This window comes from Haemaphysalis longicornis, unplaced genomic scaffold (genome assembly GCF_048455015.1).
Source record: "Haemaphysalis longicornis isolate Haplotype H1 unplaced genomic scaffold, Haemaphysalis longicornis Haplotype H1 scaffold_26, whole genome shotgun sequence".
In the NCBI taxonomy this organism is placed as follows: domain Eukaryota; kingdom Metazoa; phylum Arthropoda; class Arachnida; order Ixodida; family Ixodidae; genus Haemaphysalis; species Haemaphysalis longicornis.
The window spans coordinates 1,100,852-1,119,133 of record NW_027526319.1 but is presented as its reverse complement, the minus strand read 5'-3'; the positions used below and the strand labels follow the sequence as shown (position 1 = coordinate 1,119,133).

The following is an 18,282-nucleotide window of genomic DNA, read 5'->3' as shown; positions in this document are numbered from 1 at the left end:
TCTGGCGCCACTGTTTAGGGGAGCCGCGCTTCAGCGAGCGTGCCATCATGTACCCGGTAGGTACGTTCTACTTGTCCTTGGCATGGCTCATGAACAGGCTGAAACGTTGGCTGTGGCTGCAAAAAAGCCACAATATTACCGTAGATGTTTCATGAAATTTGTTTTGTTATTATAAAATTGAACCTCCGAAATCTCAGTAGTTTTTTAGAAGCTTAATGTACGATGAACAAGAAAAAAATGTTACTTTTTTTTCGTTAATTTTGGCTTCGAGAGAAAAAAGCCGTATGGCTAGCTAAGCCAGGTAGTCGAGGAACGTCGCTAGCAGCAATGGCGCCGCCCACGGCGGCCCGCGACTGCAGCGACACATTTCCCTCTAGTATATATTAGTATGAAACTCTATGGCCCGGAGGGCCATACCCAGCGCGCCTCCTGGTTAGCAGATGCGCAAGCGATAGCCGGTGCGCCGCTGAAGTAAATCATAAAAAGATACAAAGAAGATCCATGGGTGCAAGGAAAAAATTTGACGTATTTCCGAAGTGTGGCAGCACATGCCAAGCAAGAGAAGTTGGCGAAAAAGGCGCGCTTTTTAAAGATACAAGCGATGCCATACATGCACGTCATTGACCATTTTGAAAGTGTTTGCCGATGCCTTACATGTACGGCCGTGACCCTCAAAGGGTTAAGTGAAATTTATTGTCAAAAGCGAGGTGGGTAAACATACAAGCGTTACTCGAATTGATTTATTGATTATGAAGTTTAGTGCTCCGAAGATACACCAGGGTTATGAGGCGCGCTGCAGTGGAGGGCTCCAGATTAATTTTTACCACCCGGGAATCTGTGAGGTGCGCCGAAATCTCGAACACACGGGCATTTTCGCTTTTCGCCTCTATCAGGAATGCGGCCGCCGGACGTACTCGAATTACAATCGTGGTGAACGTGCCCCTTGGGGATTGAAATGGGAGGGGGCTGTTGTGTGGCACGACTGTCACCTCGCTTTTCACAACTTTTGCCGTGGCTCTATACTTGCGCGCACAGCGCAGCTTGGGATTACAAAAATAACAATTTCAGTATTCAAATGATAATAAAAATGCCTTACGGTTGCTCAGTTTTTCAGTTATGTTTTCAAAGGCATTCTATGCTATCTATGATTAGAGCCTCAGAATTTAAAAACTTTGTAAAGAGGTAGTGCACTTCGTGCCTTGTGTTACTCTGGTAGAAAGAAAACTTTCTCTGAATGCTGTGGCAGGGTTATGTATTTTCAAAAGCGAATTAAAAGTGCACTTTCCGCCAACTTGCCAAAAATTTTATTTTTTAGGCTCCTAAGATGACATAATAAATGTTGTTATAGCTGCTCCAAATTGAGGTTCTTCTGCTCCAAAATCGAGATTTCGCTGCTCCAAGAACTGCTCCCAAATCTGTTTATGTCATCTCACCCCTGGCGCAGTTATCAGCGGATTAACTGCGTGCTAGTGTTCGAGTGGTATGGTACAATGGAAGTAGGAGCCCCACAGCAATCGCCCAGTTATGTTTCTTTTCTTGGCGGCAGCCACCAATCGCTCAAGCAGGGTTGTGTAACGTCGAATAGAAATCGTTGAAAAGTGGTTGGGCAGTTGCCTCTGCTCCATCTGCTTTCTGTAATATCTCCCTTACATGTTTGCCGTGTCTAGCGTCCTGTCCGAACGGAACGATATCCAGTGGTAAAGTTCCGTCCAGACGGAACGCGAAGAGAATAGTGTCGAGTTCCGTCCAGACGGAATGGCAACTGTCACTAAAGTTCCGTCCAGTGGAAACACAACTCGCGTTGAGAGCAGTCTTTTTTTATTTTTACCCAACCGGCCAAACCGCTTCCGCTCACTGACTAGCCTGAGTCGCCGTTAATTAACCACTGGTAATACAGTTAAACCTCGTTATAACGAAATTGAAGGGGCGCCGCGATTTGCTCGTTATAGCCAATATTTCGTTATAGCCGTAGCCGACATTTACTGCAAATATTATGCATAGTAATTACCTTAAACAAAAAGCGGGCGAAATAGCATCTTGCTGCACGGCGATAGTCAGTAAAATAAACACATTCCGGAGGTAAAAAGGAAAAGTCACGAACCTACTTTATTGCAGTTCAAAACTCGTATTTCAAACAGACTTGGCTACGAAGAAGTCCGTAAATGGACATTGATGCACCTTCCTGATGCGAGCGATTGCTCCCTCAGCTGCGGCCGCTACGTTCACGCCATCTTCGCCGCCCTCGTGCGTGCCGAAGTAGCGACGCAGCACGTCCACCGCATCAGCCTCCGACGCCGTCCTTAGCGCTTCTTTTCAAGCCATGTGCAACAGCGCTGACGATAGACTCTCGGTTGCTCACGATGCACGATGGTGGACAGCGTACTTGTCCACAAGTCACAGTCTCTTTGCCACCTTGACGGGGTGCACCTTCCTTCGCGCCCTACGCGACGGCTTTTATCATAGCCGTGTACTGTTCAAGCGTGATAGTCTTTCGCTTTCGCTTCCCGCCTGTCGCACTCGCGTTGTTGTAATCACGCCGGCAGTACGATAAAAGATATGCCAAAACCCACGCACACACAACTACGCAGCGACGCCGGCGATACGAAAAGAGGAGCGGGGGGGGGAGAGGACGGCGACGCAACCGCGCGCGCCGTGTGCATTGGGGTTCTTCTCGGGCTCACCGCGGATAGTCCGCGGATTCCCCGAAGCCATAGGGATACGTGGGAAAATCTAACGTCGAACTGCTTCTCGGGGAGCCCGCGGTGAGTCCAACACTGTTAATCGAAGGGCCCCATTGTCTGCATGCCGTGCGCAGCGAGAGGAGGGTGGGGGCTTCGCGGGCGCAGCGTCCGCATGGCGCGCCAGCCAGCTTCGCGCGCGTGGCGGGAGTTTTGAACTGCTAATACAGTTGCCGCGTCACGCACTGTCTCAAATCCGCGTTGCGCACTGTTGTAAAATTAGCTCAAAATTTGATTTCTCAACGAAATTTGTTCGTTATATCCCGTAACGGGGAAATTTTACCTCGTTAAAACGAGGTTTTAAATACATTGGTTTCTATGGGGACTTTCAAGGGGAATTACGATTTGCTCGTTATATCCATTATTTCGTTATAGCCCTTCTCGTTATAACGAGGTTTAACTGTAATTACAGTACATCGGGCGTAACTAGCGATGGCTACGTCGGCCTTGGCTCTGTTGAGTAAAAAATTTAGACCGACTGCTAAAGGGGGCGCAAAGTTAGCTGTTACAAAACGCTGGCACAACCACGCAAAAAAAAAATTAAAGCATGTCCGGGGGGAATCTAACCCAGTATGATAGTGCCATTATCCGAGGCGCAACCCCTACACCAAATATGAAAACTGAGCATGGCGTCTAATCAGCTGGTTTTGCTTTCGTCTGGAGGGAACTGTACATGTACAAATTTCACGCCGGCTCTGTCTGGACGGAAGTTCTCAATTGTATTCTGTCTGGACGGAAGGATAACCCGCTGCGCTCCGTTTTGTATGGACGGAACTTTAGCACTTGTATATCGTTCCGTCTGGATGGAACGCAAGCCACAGCATTGAAGTTTGCAAGAAAAAGTGGTGTCACTGTTATTGGGACGCAGCGGTCTTTTCAATAAACCAAACTTGCGTTTCGTCTTCACAGTCCCTTTAAATTTCTTTGTTTTCGTTTCTCGAAAGCGCTCCAGAATGAGAGGTGGGTGGGTGAGTACTGCTTGGGAAAGCAACTTTCACCTGAGAGAGTGAATTTCGCCTTGTCGGGGATCCTTTATTGAAATCGTAACGTAGAAACCAGGCGAGTGACTGGCTCGAGATAAGTCATCGCTCGTGTTATGTCTTTCCGTCTTCTCTTGTTTTTGTGCTGAGATTTTAGCGGAAACTTTCATTCTTATATCTTTAAAACGAAAGTTGTCGGCACAAAAATTCACCTAAATAATTCGTGCTGTCACTTTGCTTCCACTTTGTCTTGCTGCCATTAAAAGGGCTGTTCAGGATATGAGTTTTTTCTGACAAGCTTTGCATCTCTTTTTCTTGCTTCTCAGTTCGAATTTTTCTCACTAATTGTTATTTTATGTGCTTAGAATTCCTTAGTGCTCTTGCTTCCCTTTTTCTTAAAGGGACAAACTGGTCTTAGAGCTATTCTTTTATTTACCTACCAATTTTAATGAAACTGCCCAGCATTATGGAGTTTTTTGTGCTGGTTTCAAATCTGCAATTAGATTTTTTGTAACTTGATTATTTCTCGAGATTATTAGTGATTAATTGTCATTATTTTGGGTCACAATTACAAAATAACCACTCCATAAAGAATGGTGATTATCACGTGTCTAGTCAGACAAATGACTAAAGAATACAACATTGGAAGAACTTTGTCGATTTAGCTATTTTTTTGGTCGTTTTACAACACACTGAACTTCATTCCGCCCACACTCAACCAGAAATGGCTCACAGGTGGTGTCAGTTGAACACAATAATAAGTTTTTAAAACCTTGGATTGGATTGGAAAAGACTTTAGTGACAAAGATCCTGCAGTAGGCGGGGGCCGATTTACGGCTCCGCCTCAACGCGGCCTAACGTTGCATCTCCTTTCGCAGCCCTACTGAGCACTAGCTCCTTTTCGGAGCCCATGCCTTTCAAGCGCAGTGAAGATCTGCTGGATGGCCCAAGGTTTTTAAAACCTCCACTTGAAAAATTTGTTTCCAACGTTGTATTCTCCACACATTTAGGTATCGGAAGCGAAAAAATTACCTAGTCGTTCCTGCTACGGGTGCCAAGATATCCGTCGGCAAATCGGGCCGTCCCATGTATAAAGAAAATGGCTCCGGTGCTGCTCCGGTGCAACCCCATGCGAGTACGTAAAAGAACCAGGTTGGAGAGGAGTTAGAAGTACAGGGAGAGATATTGGCTGCACTTACAGATGACATAGCTACACTCTCGCATCTACTGACAGTGGTAAGTAGGAACGGCACATAGAAGGAACGGCACATTGAAGGGAGCGAAAAGGAGCCTCTCTCACAGCAGAGCGTGCTTGCTGTAAGTGACTGTGTGAAGCACAGCTCAAGGGACAACGGCGGGCTTGGTCGGTTGGCGGTGGTAAGGGCGGACCTGCTGTACAAAGTACATGCGCACATTTTTTTCTTTCCAAATTTTTCATTGTCCAGTGAGATTGTTATCAGTTTGTTTTGAAGTCAGTGGCCCCCAGTTGCGGCCGCAGCTGCTGTTTCGTCGTGGACGCCCGCTCTAAGCCAAGGCAGAGTCCTTCAATGCTTTACTGGTCACGAAACTGCTCCGTAACTCAATGGGAGAGCTTCATATGCTGCGTTTGGCCGCCGCGCGGTGGCGCCACCCTCTCACTGAGGTCACTCCTCGGGCGGCGTTGCACTGGCCCGAACGGCGGAGCCGCGGCGAGTTGAGTTTGTTTCGTGCGGGAAAACAAATGTAACGTGCATCTCGCGCTCTTGTGATGCGACTTAAGTAGTGCAACGACGATGCCTAACATGTGTTGCGTCCCGGGATGTCGTTCCTTGTATAACGATACCACATAAAATGTTTCCTTGTTCTGTTGACCGAGCGACGGGGAGCTGCGAGAGAAATTGAGGCGCGCCATCCCAAGGCAAAAAACGGGAGATTTCAGCTTCGATTATAAGTGTGTGACAGTGCGTGGAAATGCACTGTGTGTGAGAATGGAAAAAGCAATGCACCCTTTTGAGAGCATCGTGGACCTAGAATTGTAGAAGGCTAACTTAAAGCCGGATTTTTGTCATATCAGTCAGGTTATAGCGGTGCTTCATTACCTGTTTGCAAACTTGTATTACCTTGCGCTCAGGCTCGCGTGTAAAAAAGCTTTGGGACGTCCTTGTGCTTTTACTTTTCATATTTCCGCGAATTATCCCATAGGGTTCGTCTTGTTTGTTTTGTAACCGCGCGTGGCCGATTCCGGTTTCTTATCTGGCGTTTCAACCGGAGCACCCGTTTGCTCTTTTTGTCGTACGTCCCGTCGGGCAATATTGTTTGATATGAAAAGGGTGCCACCTTGTCGCCAACTTGTTTTTTTGTTTCTTCGACAATGTTCTCTATCCCATTTCCATGGATCTGAAATTAATAACGTTCCGAGAATAATGCATGCATAGCAAACGCCTCGCAACTCATTTTATTGACGTTCATCTGTGCACGTCACACTGCGGACTGCTTCTTCGACGTTTGTGTTTCATTCTATTCTTCTGTAGAACAGGAGCTCGCTAGCTCGCTGCGTTCAGAAAAGCCTTGCGTCGTTCTTGGCTACGTGGCAATATTCTGTTTCCTCTGTGTGCTCCAAATTGCACCGCGAAAAAGTAAATTTTTGTACGCTGGACCACGCTCATTTGTCTCCATTCGTAACATTGAATTTTTGTTGCGCGTGATAAAATCAGTTTTATTGTTCTTTTTTCGCTTCCTGTTTTTGCAAATTGCAAAGTGTGGAAGCGGAAAGACACATGGTGCAACATATGTCTCTTCGTGTTTTGATCCTTCGCGTTTCTGCAGGGTTTTAGATGTTCTCAAGTATGTACCCACTCATTGAAACGACAATACTATTGGGCTATCTCTTTTAGTGTTCTGTGCATTCCAGAGCAATCAACGGATTCATTAAGCGTAGTCTGAACGACGCGTACTTGGTTTCTTTCAGTTTTTTTTATTGTATTATCGATAGGCCCGCAGCAGTCCGTGACTACGCAGCTACCGTATGTGTGGTATTTACAACATTTGCTTTAAGAAAAGCAGAAATAGAGATTTAAAAATCCGAAAACACGACGGCGCAGCGCTTGTGCCAGAGCACGCAGAAGCCGTTGCCGTTCGCGGCCGAAGTCTACGGTAGTTTACTACGAAAAATAAAACCCCATTGAAGGCAGGTGATGACTTGACAATTCATTGCTAACTACTACGAAAAAAACACTTAATCAGCGCACAGACACCAAAAGCAGCGAGCGTTTGCACGCCAAGAGCAGGCCAATACATACCAATACGCCGCGAAAGCGGCGGCTGGATGACCTTCGTGCGGCGGTGGCGCCTGTAGTGGCGCGCGCGGTCCCTATATGAAACTAGCGCCGAAGTTTCGTGACCAGTGAAGCATTGAAGGACTCTGGCCAAGGCTTGTGATGTTGGGCAGTCGAAAAAACACATTGGCTCGTAGCTGTAGTGTGAAATGCCGTTACCAACATCCAGTGCCCTCTTGTGCACAGGCGACAGCGCTGAACATCAACTACAGCGACACCGGCCTGTTTGGTGTTGCCCTGGCTGGACACCCTGATGACATGGACAAGGTGGGTGGATTTCCCGTCTCTTATTTGGAATTTTGGACAGCTCCAGTGCAGCTTTTTCTTTTTTTTTGAGGCAATAGTTCTTTTTACGTTCTGCGAAAAGGCGCCGTTGTTGTCTGGCCAAGAAAATGGTCGCCGTTGTAAAGAGTACTGTAACTGCACAATCGTAATACGCGCTTTTTTTTTTTGAGGCAATAGTTCTTTTTACGTTCTGCGAAAAGGCGCCGTTGTTGTCTGGCCAAGAAAATGGTCGCCGTTGTAAAGAGTACTGTAACTGCACAATCGTAATACGCGCTTTTTTTTTTTTTTTTTTGAGGCAATAGTTCTTTTTACGTTCTGCGAAAAGGCGCCGTTGTTGTCTGGCCAAGAAAATGGTCGCCGTTGTAAAGAGTACTGTAACTGCACAATCGTAATACGCGCTTTTTTTTTTTTTTGAGGCAATAGTTCTTTTTACGTTCTGCGAAAAGGCGCCGTTGTTGTCTGGCCAAGAAAATGGTCGCCGTTGTAAAGAGTACTGTAACTGCACAATCGTAATACGCGCTTTTTTTTTTTTGAGGCAATAGTTCTTTTTACGTTCTGCGAAAAGGCGCCGTTGTTGTCTGGCCAAGAAAATGGTCGCCGTTGTAAAGAGTACTGTAACTGCACAATCGTAATACGCGCTTTTTTTTTTTGAGGCAATAGTTCTTTTTACGTTCTGCGAAAAGGCGCCGTTGTTGTCTGGCCAAGAAAATGGTCGCCGTTGTAAAGAGTACTGTAACTGCACAATCGTAATACGCGCTTTTTTTTTTTGAGGCAATAGTTCTTTTTACGTTCTGCGAAAAGGCGCCGTTGTTGTCTGGCCAAGAAAATGGTCGCCGTTGTAAAGAGTACTGTAACTGCACAATCGTAATACGCGCTTTTCTTTTTTTGAGGCAATAGTTCTTTTTACGTTCTGCGAAAAGGCGCCGTTGTTGTCTGGCCAAGAAAATGGTCGCCGTTGTAAAGAGTACGGTAACTGCACAATCGTAATACGCGCTTTTTTTTTTAGGCAATAGTTCTTTTTACGTTCTGCGAAAAGGCGCCGTTGTTGGCTGGCCAAGAAAATGGTCGCCGTTGTAAAGAGTACTGTAACTGCACAATCGTAATACGCGCTTTTTTTTTTTGAGGCAATAGTTCTTTTTACGTTCTGCGAAAAGGCGCCGTTGTCTGGCCAAGAAAATGGTCGCCGTTGTAAAGAGTACTGTAACTGCACAATCGTAATACGCGCTTTTTTTTTTTTTTTGAGGCAATAGTTCTTTTTACGTTCTGCGAAAAGGCGCCGTTGTTGTCTGGCCAAGAAAATGGTCGCCGTTGTAAAGAGTACTGTAACTGCACAATCGTAATACGCGCTTTTTTTTTGAGGCAATAGTTCTTTTTACGTTCTGCGAAAAGGCGCCGTTTTTGTCTGGCCAAGAAAATGGTCGCCGTTGTAAAGAGTACTGTAACTGCACAATCGTAATACGCGCTTTTTTTTTTTGCTAAAATTAGCTTTCAAAACTGTGTGCGCGCTGCAATCGGGCTCAAAGCCGAAATTGGCTTTAAACCAGCAAGCAGTATTTCCATGAACATTAACTCCTCCCAAAATCAAATTTTAAATCTGCGTAAAAGAATCAGCGTAAGGTAATTTTTTCTTATTATTCTAGTTAAACATCGCATCGCATTATTATTCTAGTTAAACAAAATTTGCATCGCGCACTGTAATTGGAGGCGCATTGCAATTGTGCAAATAGGGTAATTGGAAAACAAATGTGGGATCTGGTGGGATTTGAATGCAGCCCTGCACAATGACAACCCAATACTCTACCAACTGTGCTATCCCAACATGTGTGATTCATAAAACGTAAGTTGTGGTTGTACCTTGCTTACTTGCGGTATTGGCCCGAAATCAAGAGCTTTGAGGGGTTAATGGGCCGCTTCACAAATTTAACTATGAATCAGAAATGGAATAGTTGTACAGTAGCGTGGGCCATGGGACACCCGAGCGCGATGATAATGAGTGGGACGGGGGCACACCATTTGGGCAGAACCCTAATTCTAGCGGTGCTTGGGCCTCTGGCAGCCTGCTTTCTTTCGTTTTTCGTGCAGTAAGACGTAGAAATGAAAGCAGACAGACAGACACCAACTTGATGTAGCAGAAAAGAAGCCAGGTGAAGGTGAACTCATTCATGCCAAAAGAAAGAGAGACAAAAGTGATGAAAACAAACGCAAGTGCGAGGTAGCGATATAGTGGCCGTTAATAAGTATCACCAGGCTTGCTTGCACCTTCAAAGCACGCAAGCCGACTTAAGGGGGGGTGCTCTTAAAACAGCTTCCTTTAATTGCGAAGTAAACTCTGTGTAACTTGTCAGTCTTGCTGCCTTTTTTTCCATGGATTTCAAATATGGCATTATTTTGTCAGTCAGTCAATTAGTTGCTAAGATAATTAGAGATAATTAGCCATTTTTGGTAAAGCAATAGACAAATTCTGTGTTGTTCATTAAACTGTAATCTTTATATTTTCCAATACTATGAACCCTTATGAATGCAATAATCAAAGCAATTTTTTTTGCATCGCTTGGAACTAATTGTACAGTTAATTAAACTTTGGTGGCACAAGTGGCAAGGAACCATTTTGAGTGCCCATTTCAAACACTGCAGTTTATAGAGCTGTAAGGTAAGTTCCAAGCGATGCCTAAAAAAACTGATTCTTTAAATTACTGCACTCATCGGGGTTCATAGTATTGGAAAATATAAAGATTGGAGTTTTGCGACCAACACTGTTTTGCCTGTTGTTCCCCCAGAACTGTCTAATTATCTCTAACTATCTTGGTAACTAATTGACTGACTGACAAAATGGTGCCACATTTGAAATCAGTGGTGAAAAAAGCAGCAAGACTGACAAGTTTCACAGAGTTTACTTAAAAATTAAAAATTGTGCCCACCTCCCCCGCGAGGGAAACCCTGTGTAGATGTGACGCATCGTGGGGTTCACTTGGTGTTTCCGTTGGATTGATTCTGAAATCGCATGAAACATGTCGGGAACGCATATGTTTATTATGTTTTATTGGCCAATCTTTGTCAATCTCTCTAAGTGGTATGCTTGGGCCTTCGCTGTTGCAACGGCCTTTACTCCATCATTGTTGCTGTAAGTGGGAGCTTCTTTTCTTTTATTGCAAGTGTTAATCATTGCCCCATCATGCGTTGTATCAGTAGCTTCTTGACGTAGTTTGAATGAGTCAAGGATATAAGGCGCGTTCGTAGCATTTGATTCTGTCTCGGTTTTGTGGTGCAGTGGGTAGAGCACCATGTACCTCGCGTTCCGCCCACAGGGTCGTGGGATCGAAACGGGACGCTGCTAACTATTATTTTTTTTTATGGTGTAGGGGGAGGGGTGTGGACAGACAGCAATGCTGTATGGAGGGACAAGGCGAGTGAATGAAATGCAGTCGCATCTAAAAAAATTGTTTTAAGAGCCATGATCCTCCTTAAAAGTGCCCCTAAGAAATTTTTCACCTGGCAAGAAAAATTTCCCCCCGTGTTGTACATTGAGCAGAAACAAATTTTCGTGCCTCCCGCAGTGTGAGACATTTCCCACACGACTTGGCAACACTGTGTCACACTCTGACCCGTCCTTGTGTCCGTTCTTGCAGCTGACGAAGGCAGTGATGGGCCAGGTTCGGTCGGTGGCGCAGAAGGTGGCTGACAAGGACGTACAGGAGGCCAAGTGAGTTTCCTTGGGAACCCCTCCCCTTTTTAATTCTGGGTTTTTTTTTTCCCTCGCAAGCGGTGTTTTTTTTTTTTTTTTTTTAAGTTGAAAACCTAAAGCACCTCATTCTGAAAAAAACGGGCATTGTTATTATTTTTGTCCGGTACTGAAAATGGCTTGCACGAGCGTAAGCTTGGGCGAGTTGGTAATTCGTCATGGTGGTAAAAAATGGGAACTAACCACAGAAACAAGAGAAGAAAACGCTTTGTGTCGTCTTCGTTTTCTTGTCTTGTTCCCATCGTTAGTTTGCATTTTCCACCGCCATGAAAAAAATGGCTGCCACCGTTCAGAGTACAGACAGACATTTTAGTTGGTATGGTAATTTAACCTGGTTCTGCAAGAGCGGGAGCTGACTGTGTTACCACCATGCTACATCAGCATATTGGTAGCAGTGAACTTTGAACGAGTGATTGTTCCAGCCGCGGAACGAGAATTAACCTATCGGCATTAGCCTAAGTTAGTCTTAGCAAGCATTAGCCTTAGGAACAAGGATTTAGCCTTTCGGAATTAGCCTTAGTTAGCCTTAGTAAGCATTAGCCTTAGGAAAACGAATTAGCCTTTCGGAATTAGCCTTATAGCGCTTTCCATTGGGCAAAACAGGAGCACTTCTAACTGCGCTCAAAGTGCTCTTACGAGGTCTGGCGTCTTCCAGTGGTCGAGCAGGAGCCGGGGCGTCGTGTTTCATTGGTTAAGGAGGAGCACTTTTTTGGCGCCGAGAACAGCCGAGAGCAGTTCTTGGTGCTCCGTCGCCAGTGGCGGAGTAACAGGGAACACCGAGGAAGTCACATGACCTCTTTTACGTCATTTCTCGTTTTATCCCCGGGTGGCGGAGGAAAAATGGCGGAATCCAAGCTAAGCGCGGCCGTCTGGACGATGCTGCTACTTTTAGATGATGAAAGCACCACAGATTCAAGCGCAAACTCATCATCGGACAGCAGCAGCAGCAGCGACGACGACGACGATTTGACATTGCATGAGTTTATGTTCGAGCACCTGTTCACCCCGCCGGAGCAGCGACCGAAGGTAGAGTCGTATCTGGAAAAGACGGTGGACACTGTTATCGTTCGCAGCTAATTTTTGGGAGACACGATGGTGACCCCTTTATTATGAACATGAACATCCGCTCGGCTTCTTCATTCATCGCCATGCGGAAGGCAGACACAAAACCACCGGCACGTATCTGGCAAAACTGGCGCAGAATAACTGCATGCAGACAACACGAGCGCGCGAAATGCTCTGGGAAGCATGCGCGGGAAACGTTTGGTCACATGACTCTTGACATCCTGCCCTCCCCCTCTTTTCACTGCTCCCGGAGCAGCGCGAATGTTTCATTTGCGGAACGAAAGCACATGTCCCCGTTACTCCCGTGTGCTGCTCTGGCTGCTCACTGCACTTGCTCCTGTTCACCCAATGGAATTTGCCATTAGTTAGCCTTACCAGGAATTCGCCTTAGGAACAAGCATTAGCGCTAGCGGAACAAGAATGAATCGGTATGGCAGCACCGACGCCATGTTGGTGGCAAGGGAATGTAGCGATGCATAGTATAACAGGTGCACACCAGCCACAAAGAACGTGTCGCTACTATGCTTGCAGAAGTAATTATTTACCATAACATTATGATGCAAAAGCGAAGGGAGAGAGACTCAAATACAGTGTAGCTATAAGAAGTCTTTGATAAGTATTTTTGGGTTTTCACCTTTAAAACACGTAAGCTGACTTAGATGCCCAGGGATACTTTTCCCTTCAAAATGCTGTTTTTCCATTGACATGGAAATATCGTTGGGTGCGCTCCAGAGCTTGAACCATCGGTAATTTAGCGTAGGCAAGGTAGCGTAGCTTCCAGTTGCAACCTACATTGGTAATTTTTCCTATGCTAAATTACCAATGTAGGTTGCAACTGGAAGCTCTGGCCTATTGATTTGTTAGAAGTTGAGGTGTGTGAATGTCCACTTTTTTTAATACGAACTGAATGAGAATATTTGAGTTTGTATATCTAATTGAACATTGAATAATGAAGGGCAGATACATTCAGCACGTAGGAAACCTTTATTTGACAATCCTCAAACCTAAAGTTCTATCGAAAACAATAAAAGTCAACCAATGCATGAACACAAAAGCTGTAGATGTACAAAAATATCAAAATCTAGGACACCATTCATAAAAATTGCTGGCTTGGACCAGAAAACGTGGAACGCCGTGCTTAAAATTGGCTAGCACGTGAAAATCACAAATCTTCATGAAGGGAAGACGTCACAGAAAACGTCCCATTGCATATCAATGCTGGCTGTTGGGGTTAGAAGTTTCTTGCGAACCAGCGAACCAAAACCAACTGCTCCACGTAGCCAGGCCAAAGCCATTCCCGTGTACTTGGCCAATCACAAGAAGTACCTTTCTGCAGAGCCCTGGATTGGCTGGTATTGCGAGGTAATCTAAGCTCTCACTCAGTGGGTGAGAAAGGTAGCCAGGCAGGGGAATGTCAGGGTCAGTGTGTCATTGCGCTCGCGTTTCTTCGTTGTCCCTGCAGGCAGAGGCTGAAGGCGGCGCTGCTGTACGGTCGGGAGAACCAGACGGACGTGGCGGTGGAGATGGGCGTGCACCAGTCACGCTCGGGCCAGCCCTGGCGCCACGATGACCTCGTGCAAGCCATCGATGCCGTCACCAACCAAGATGTCACCACGGTCAGTGCCAAAAGAATGCCCGTGCCGCATGTCGTCTCCACTTAATGTAGCAGGACGGGAAGCTTTGCACGATAAAAGATTTGCTAGTCTGTTTCGATTTGTAGCAAAAAAAAAGTGCAGAAGAGGACGACAAGAGAGAGCAAAAAATAAACAGGATAAAGCCCACTTTTTTTTAAACAGGCGCAGAAAAAGACTACAGTGAAAGCTTGGTAATTCAAACTTGAATAATTCGAAATTATGGATAATTTAAGCTGTACGATTTGGTTCCACCAAGCCTCCATAGAAACCTATGTATAAAAAAGTTCGTTAGTTCGAATGAGGGTACATTCCACCTCGGATAATTGGCACTACATGCCACCACACCAGCGGCTTGCCGCCTGACAAACGGCCAGGGAAACGCACCTGCCGCCTGCACGTGAGGCTGTGTCACTTAGAAAACGGAGAAAGGAGCTAAAATCGGGTAAATGCAATCTTAAAGGCCCATGCATACTTTATGGACGACTTGTTTTTTGTGGACTGCATCAATGAACGGGAATGCCCTGGTGTGTGTGGTGCGCTGGCAGAGTTCTCAAGTCGGAAGCACAGAGCCTGTTGCTGCTGGTGACGATGAGAAGGCAGAGGACGTAGTGCCACTGTAGTTGTCCACAAAGGCCGGATGGAGTGCAGATTCTCTTTTGTTTACTTTTGAGGAAGGCAAAGAGAAGGGCTTCCACTGCATTCGCTCCTTGGAGCAGAAAGCGCTGGCTGTCGCACTCAAGAACATAGGGCAGACTGCAATCACAGACTTTTTTGAGCATCAGATTGTTGGAATAGCTTACTGCTTCCGCCATCACAGGGTAAGGTTGTTATTCTTCGTGTTCATTAGTGCAAACTTTAATTTGAATTGAGGTGACTTCCCCTTGTAGTTCGAGTTAACGAGTCTATACTGTACGAAAGACTACTCTACTTTTATTTCATTGTATGAAAGAAGTGCACAAAGTACAGGCACGGAATATAAGTCCTGTATAGGTGCACATCATCTGCTTGGAAACTTTTGGCAGTAACTACCGACTTATCGTCTGTTCTTTCGTTTCGCCCACCAGGTGGCTGCTCGTGTGTCCAAGGCCAAGCCAGCGATGGCCGCCATTGGACGCCTGCACAAGACCCCGCACTTGGATGAACTCCTCTAGAGCACTGGCCTTTGGTAGTCTCGGATTGTTAGTGGCTGCGTCCCTGTGCTATCCAAGCCAAGCCAAGAGAGTGCTTGTAGCGAGGATGTGTGAATAAACCATCTTGTGGCCCACAGTTCGCTTCCGCTGAAACGGTAATTTTGGCAATGTGTTGGTGTTCATCATTCCTTTCGGACTATGGGGAAACAGGGCAATAAGGGAGATAACAGTATGAGACGTGAGCTTACTTCAAACCGAGCTCTTATTTCTGATCAAAGCTACGAGATGTGGCCCCCATTTTTAGGACTCAGTAGATCCAGTGGGAATCAAAGTAATAAAGCTGTCACACGCCAGATCTAATGACAATTTAGAGCAAATGTCATTCGCTCTAAATGTCATTAATTCGGCGCTACACGAGAATGCCGAATGACATTTGAGCTGAATTACTTTTACCAGCTAACTGATGTTCGGGAGCTCATTCAGTAGCCAAATGAGTAGCCTCAACAGCAGGGGAGCGTCACTAGAGAAAAAAGTTCAGTAATAAACCAAAGAATGCTGTTTCTAAAAACTGTTAGTGAGCTTATATTTTCATCTTCATAATAAAGACAACCGTGTACTAGCAACAAAGAAAATCTTGTCCCCATTGCGCGCGGTACCCTAATACGGATTTTTTGCAGACTTGTCTCGGCTTGTGATGCTTACTAATGTCACCTAGGACGGTTTTTTAATTAAAAAATAATCCTTTGTTATATTTTTAAAAAATATGTATGAAAACATTCTAGATCTACTTGAAATATAATTTTGTGGTTTTGTGATCGCGCTAGTAGTCCCCGCTATCACTATAAAATGGCATTTGTTTCGCCGTGTAGACTGTACGGCCAAACCGAATATCATTACCAGCTAATGTCATTCACTTTGAATGGCATTAGATTTGTCATGTGACAGGGGTCTAAGATGAACCATCACATGGAACTGAAAGCACACTAGGATTAGGTACATACGTGTGGAAAGAATTAGCTTTGTGAAAGATGTTATATATTTCCTGTATGTTGAGATTTTTTCAGGGTATTTGCATGTTAGTGTTTTAATAGTGTGAAGGCATCCTTGCTTTTCAGGTCAACCACTTGTCCAGTGCGATTCCTAACTCCATTCGTCTTTTGTCATTGCCCTGAAGGTAACATTCACTGTAACACTCAGAACAGTTTTATCCGCATCAAGTTTTGCTTAGTATACTACTTTGCGTACTATCGGAATCAGCACGGTCCTTTTTAAATCTGTGAAACGCCAAATTTCTGAAACCACATTGCTGCTGGAGGCAGAATGTAGTCCGCTAGGGTGATACAAAATCTAAAGTAGACTTTCCGTCAGGCTGCAAGCGGTGCCAACATTTGTACCCTTTATTCGAATCAAAACTTCTTTAAATCAAAACGTGATGCTGTTCACACGCTCAAAATTGGATTTATAAAGAATACTGCACATATTTCTGAGTTTGTGTCTAGTTACTGTCTGCATGTGGTAACCCGACCTACTTGAAGCTATAGAAAGATGCAAGCTGGAGCTATTGTGGGATTTCCTATGTTGGGATTTTGATATATTGTGGATGTCCTGCGTTCACTTGTGATGACAGTGGGGCAATTTATGTCATGTTCACTGACTAGAGACGCACGCGATTGGTGGGTGGAGGCAATGCCTATTTAGTATTTGACAGCTACACCAATCGCACCCCGCGCTCTTGTGCGCTGCTCAGGAGGCCGGCAAGGAGCGTTCGGCATTGCGCAAAGGCAGGGGGAGGTGCGGTGGCGGTGGAGGGAAACGTAACGTGCGGCTGCAACAACACTCCCTCCGTAGACGGCCATGCTTCACTGCAGAACGCACAATGTGGGAAAGCCAGCTTCAAGCACCAAGCTCGTGCCGATTCCCATAAAGTAGTTCGGAAAACTAGAGTGTGGAAAAACACGACAAGGAAGAACAATGGGACAAGCGCTTCACACCCCGACTGAAGTCGGCATCTAAAACGCTGCCTAAAGTTGGCTTCACCTCTGAACGCAAATGCGTTGGTGGGAAGACCTTTCTTTATGTCAGTTATATAAAGATATGGAGGCCTCGGGACCTTCATCTTTTTAACACTGAAAGTTGTTAAGCGACGCTCGGTGTGTCGCCACAGACAACCTCCTGGATTTTAGCTAGCCATGAACTGCTTCGCTGCAAAAGCTCCGTGTGTTGCCAGGATGCCGAACACTAAGAAAAGCACGCGGTTGTGCAAGCTTCCTGGCGACCCTTACGAGCGTCGGTGACAGCCGCAGCAAGTCACCAGTGCTATTCCTATTGCTATTGCGGTAATGCCATTCCTATTCAGCGCCAGCATGAGTGACCTGGTCAACAAACTGTACAGCACAGATGACGTACACTGCAGAATTTACGCCGACGATGTCACTTTGTGGACAGTGGGGGGCAGAGATGGATGGAGGCGTACATGATCGCCTTCAAATAATGGGGTGGACGCTGTTGAGGAACACGCCAAAACACTCGGCCTTTTCTGTTCCACAGGAACATATGAACAACTGCCGTAGACGCTCACAAGACGATGCCGAAATCGGAAAGACACCCCACGAAATCACAGCGTAACGCTGGGAGTAGGAGAAACTCCGATACCCGAAGTAGCCGAGATAGGTATCCTTGGCCTCCTACTCCAGACCAACGGACACAATGGCGAGACAATGCAAACCCTATAGAGAAAGCCACCCACCAGGTCACGAGACTGGTTGCGTGGACAGCCAACAAGCATAGGGGCCTGAAGGAGAAGACGCTGATAAAGCTCTTCTATGCATTTGGAATTAGCAGATTTACGTACGTAGCCCCTTTTTTACCCCTCAAGCGGGCAGAGCGCAACAAGATCGACAGTCTGGTCAAGAGGGAACAGCAGGCTCTTGGAATCCTGGGAATTCAGATATGTCCCTCTAAGGAGAAATTTGAGGCACTGGGCGTACACAACACCCTCTAATAGCTCATCGAGGCGCATCGCATTGCACACCTCGAACGCCTGACCAATGCGCCCAGCGGCAGAAAAATCCTCGACTGCCTACGCATCTCGCACGAGAGTGCACTTTTGAATGAAAGCACTCCGTTCCAGCCGAACTACGCAAAGGCATCTACATTATTCTCTGTGCCCTACGTGTACAGTTCGCGAAGAAACACGTTCTCTGCACGTGTTCTCGCTACGAATTAACGGGAGCGTACCACGGCTAAGCTTTGTCTGGGCCTGCCCGCGTCCGCCCAGATCTCTTCGAGGCACTTCCTTGGGCCCTGGCTTACAGCCGGCATGGCAAGTCGCGCAACAAAAACGCTCTTAACGTTCCTCCGGACCACTGGACTTGTGAGTGAGCTGTGAACTCTCAGA

The 18,282-nt window shown here is 46.0% G+C and overlaps 1 protein-coding gene across 1 annotated transcript in view; it reads left to right on the top strand.

Annotated features, from left to right (window-relative positions):
- LOC144172783 (cytochrome b-c1 complex subunit 2, mitochondrial-like) overlaps positions 1–15,021 on the top strand; it is a 40,180-nt gene extending 25,159 nt beyond the window's left edge. Inside the window, exons 10-13 of the mRNA XM_077701388.1 lie at positions 7,219–7,299; positions 10,944–11,017; positions 13,584–13,737; positions 14,820–15,021. Coding sequence (XP_077557514.1) covers positions 7,219–7,299; positions 10,944–11,017; positions 13,584–13,737; positions 14,820–14,906 — 396 coding nt within the window. The 3' untranslated portion in view covers positions 14,907–15,021. The remainder of the gene's footprint in view (positions 1–7,218; positions 7,300–10,943; positions 11,018–13,583; positions 13,738–14,819) is intronic.
- The last annotated feature ends 3,261 nt before the right edge of the window (positions 15,022–18,282 follow it).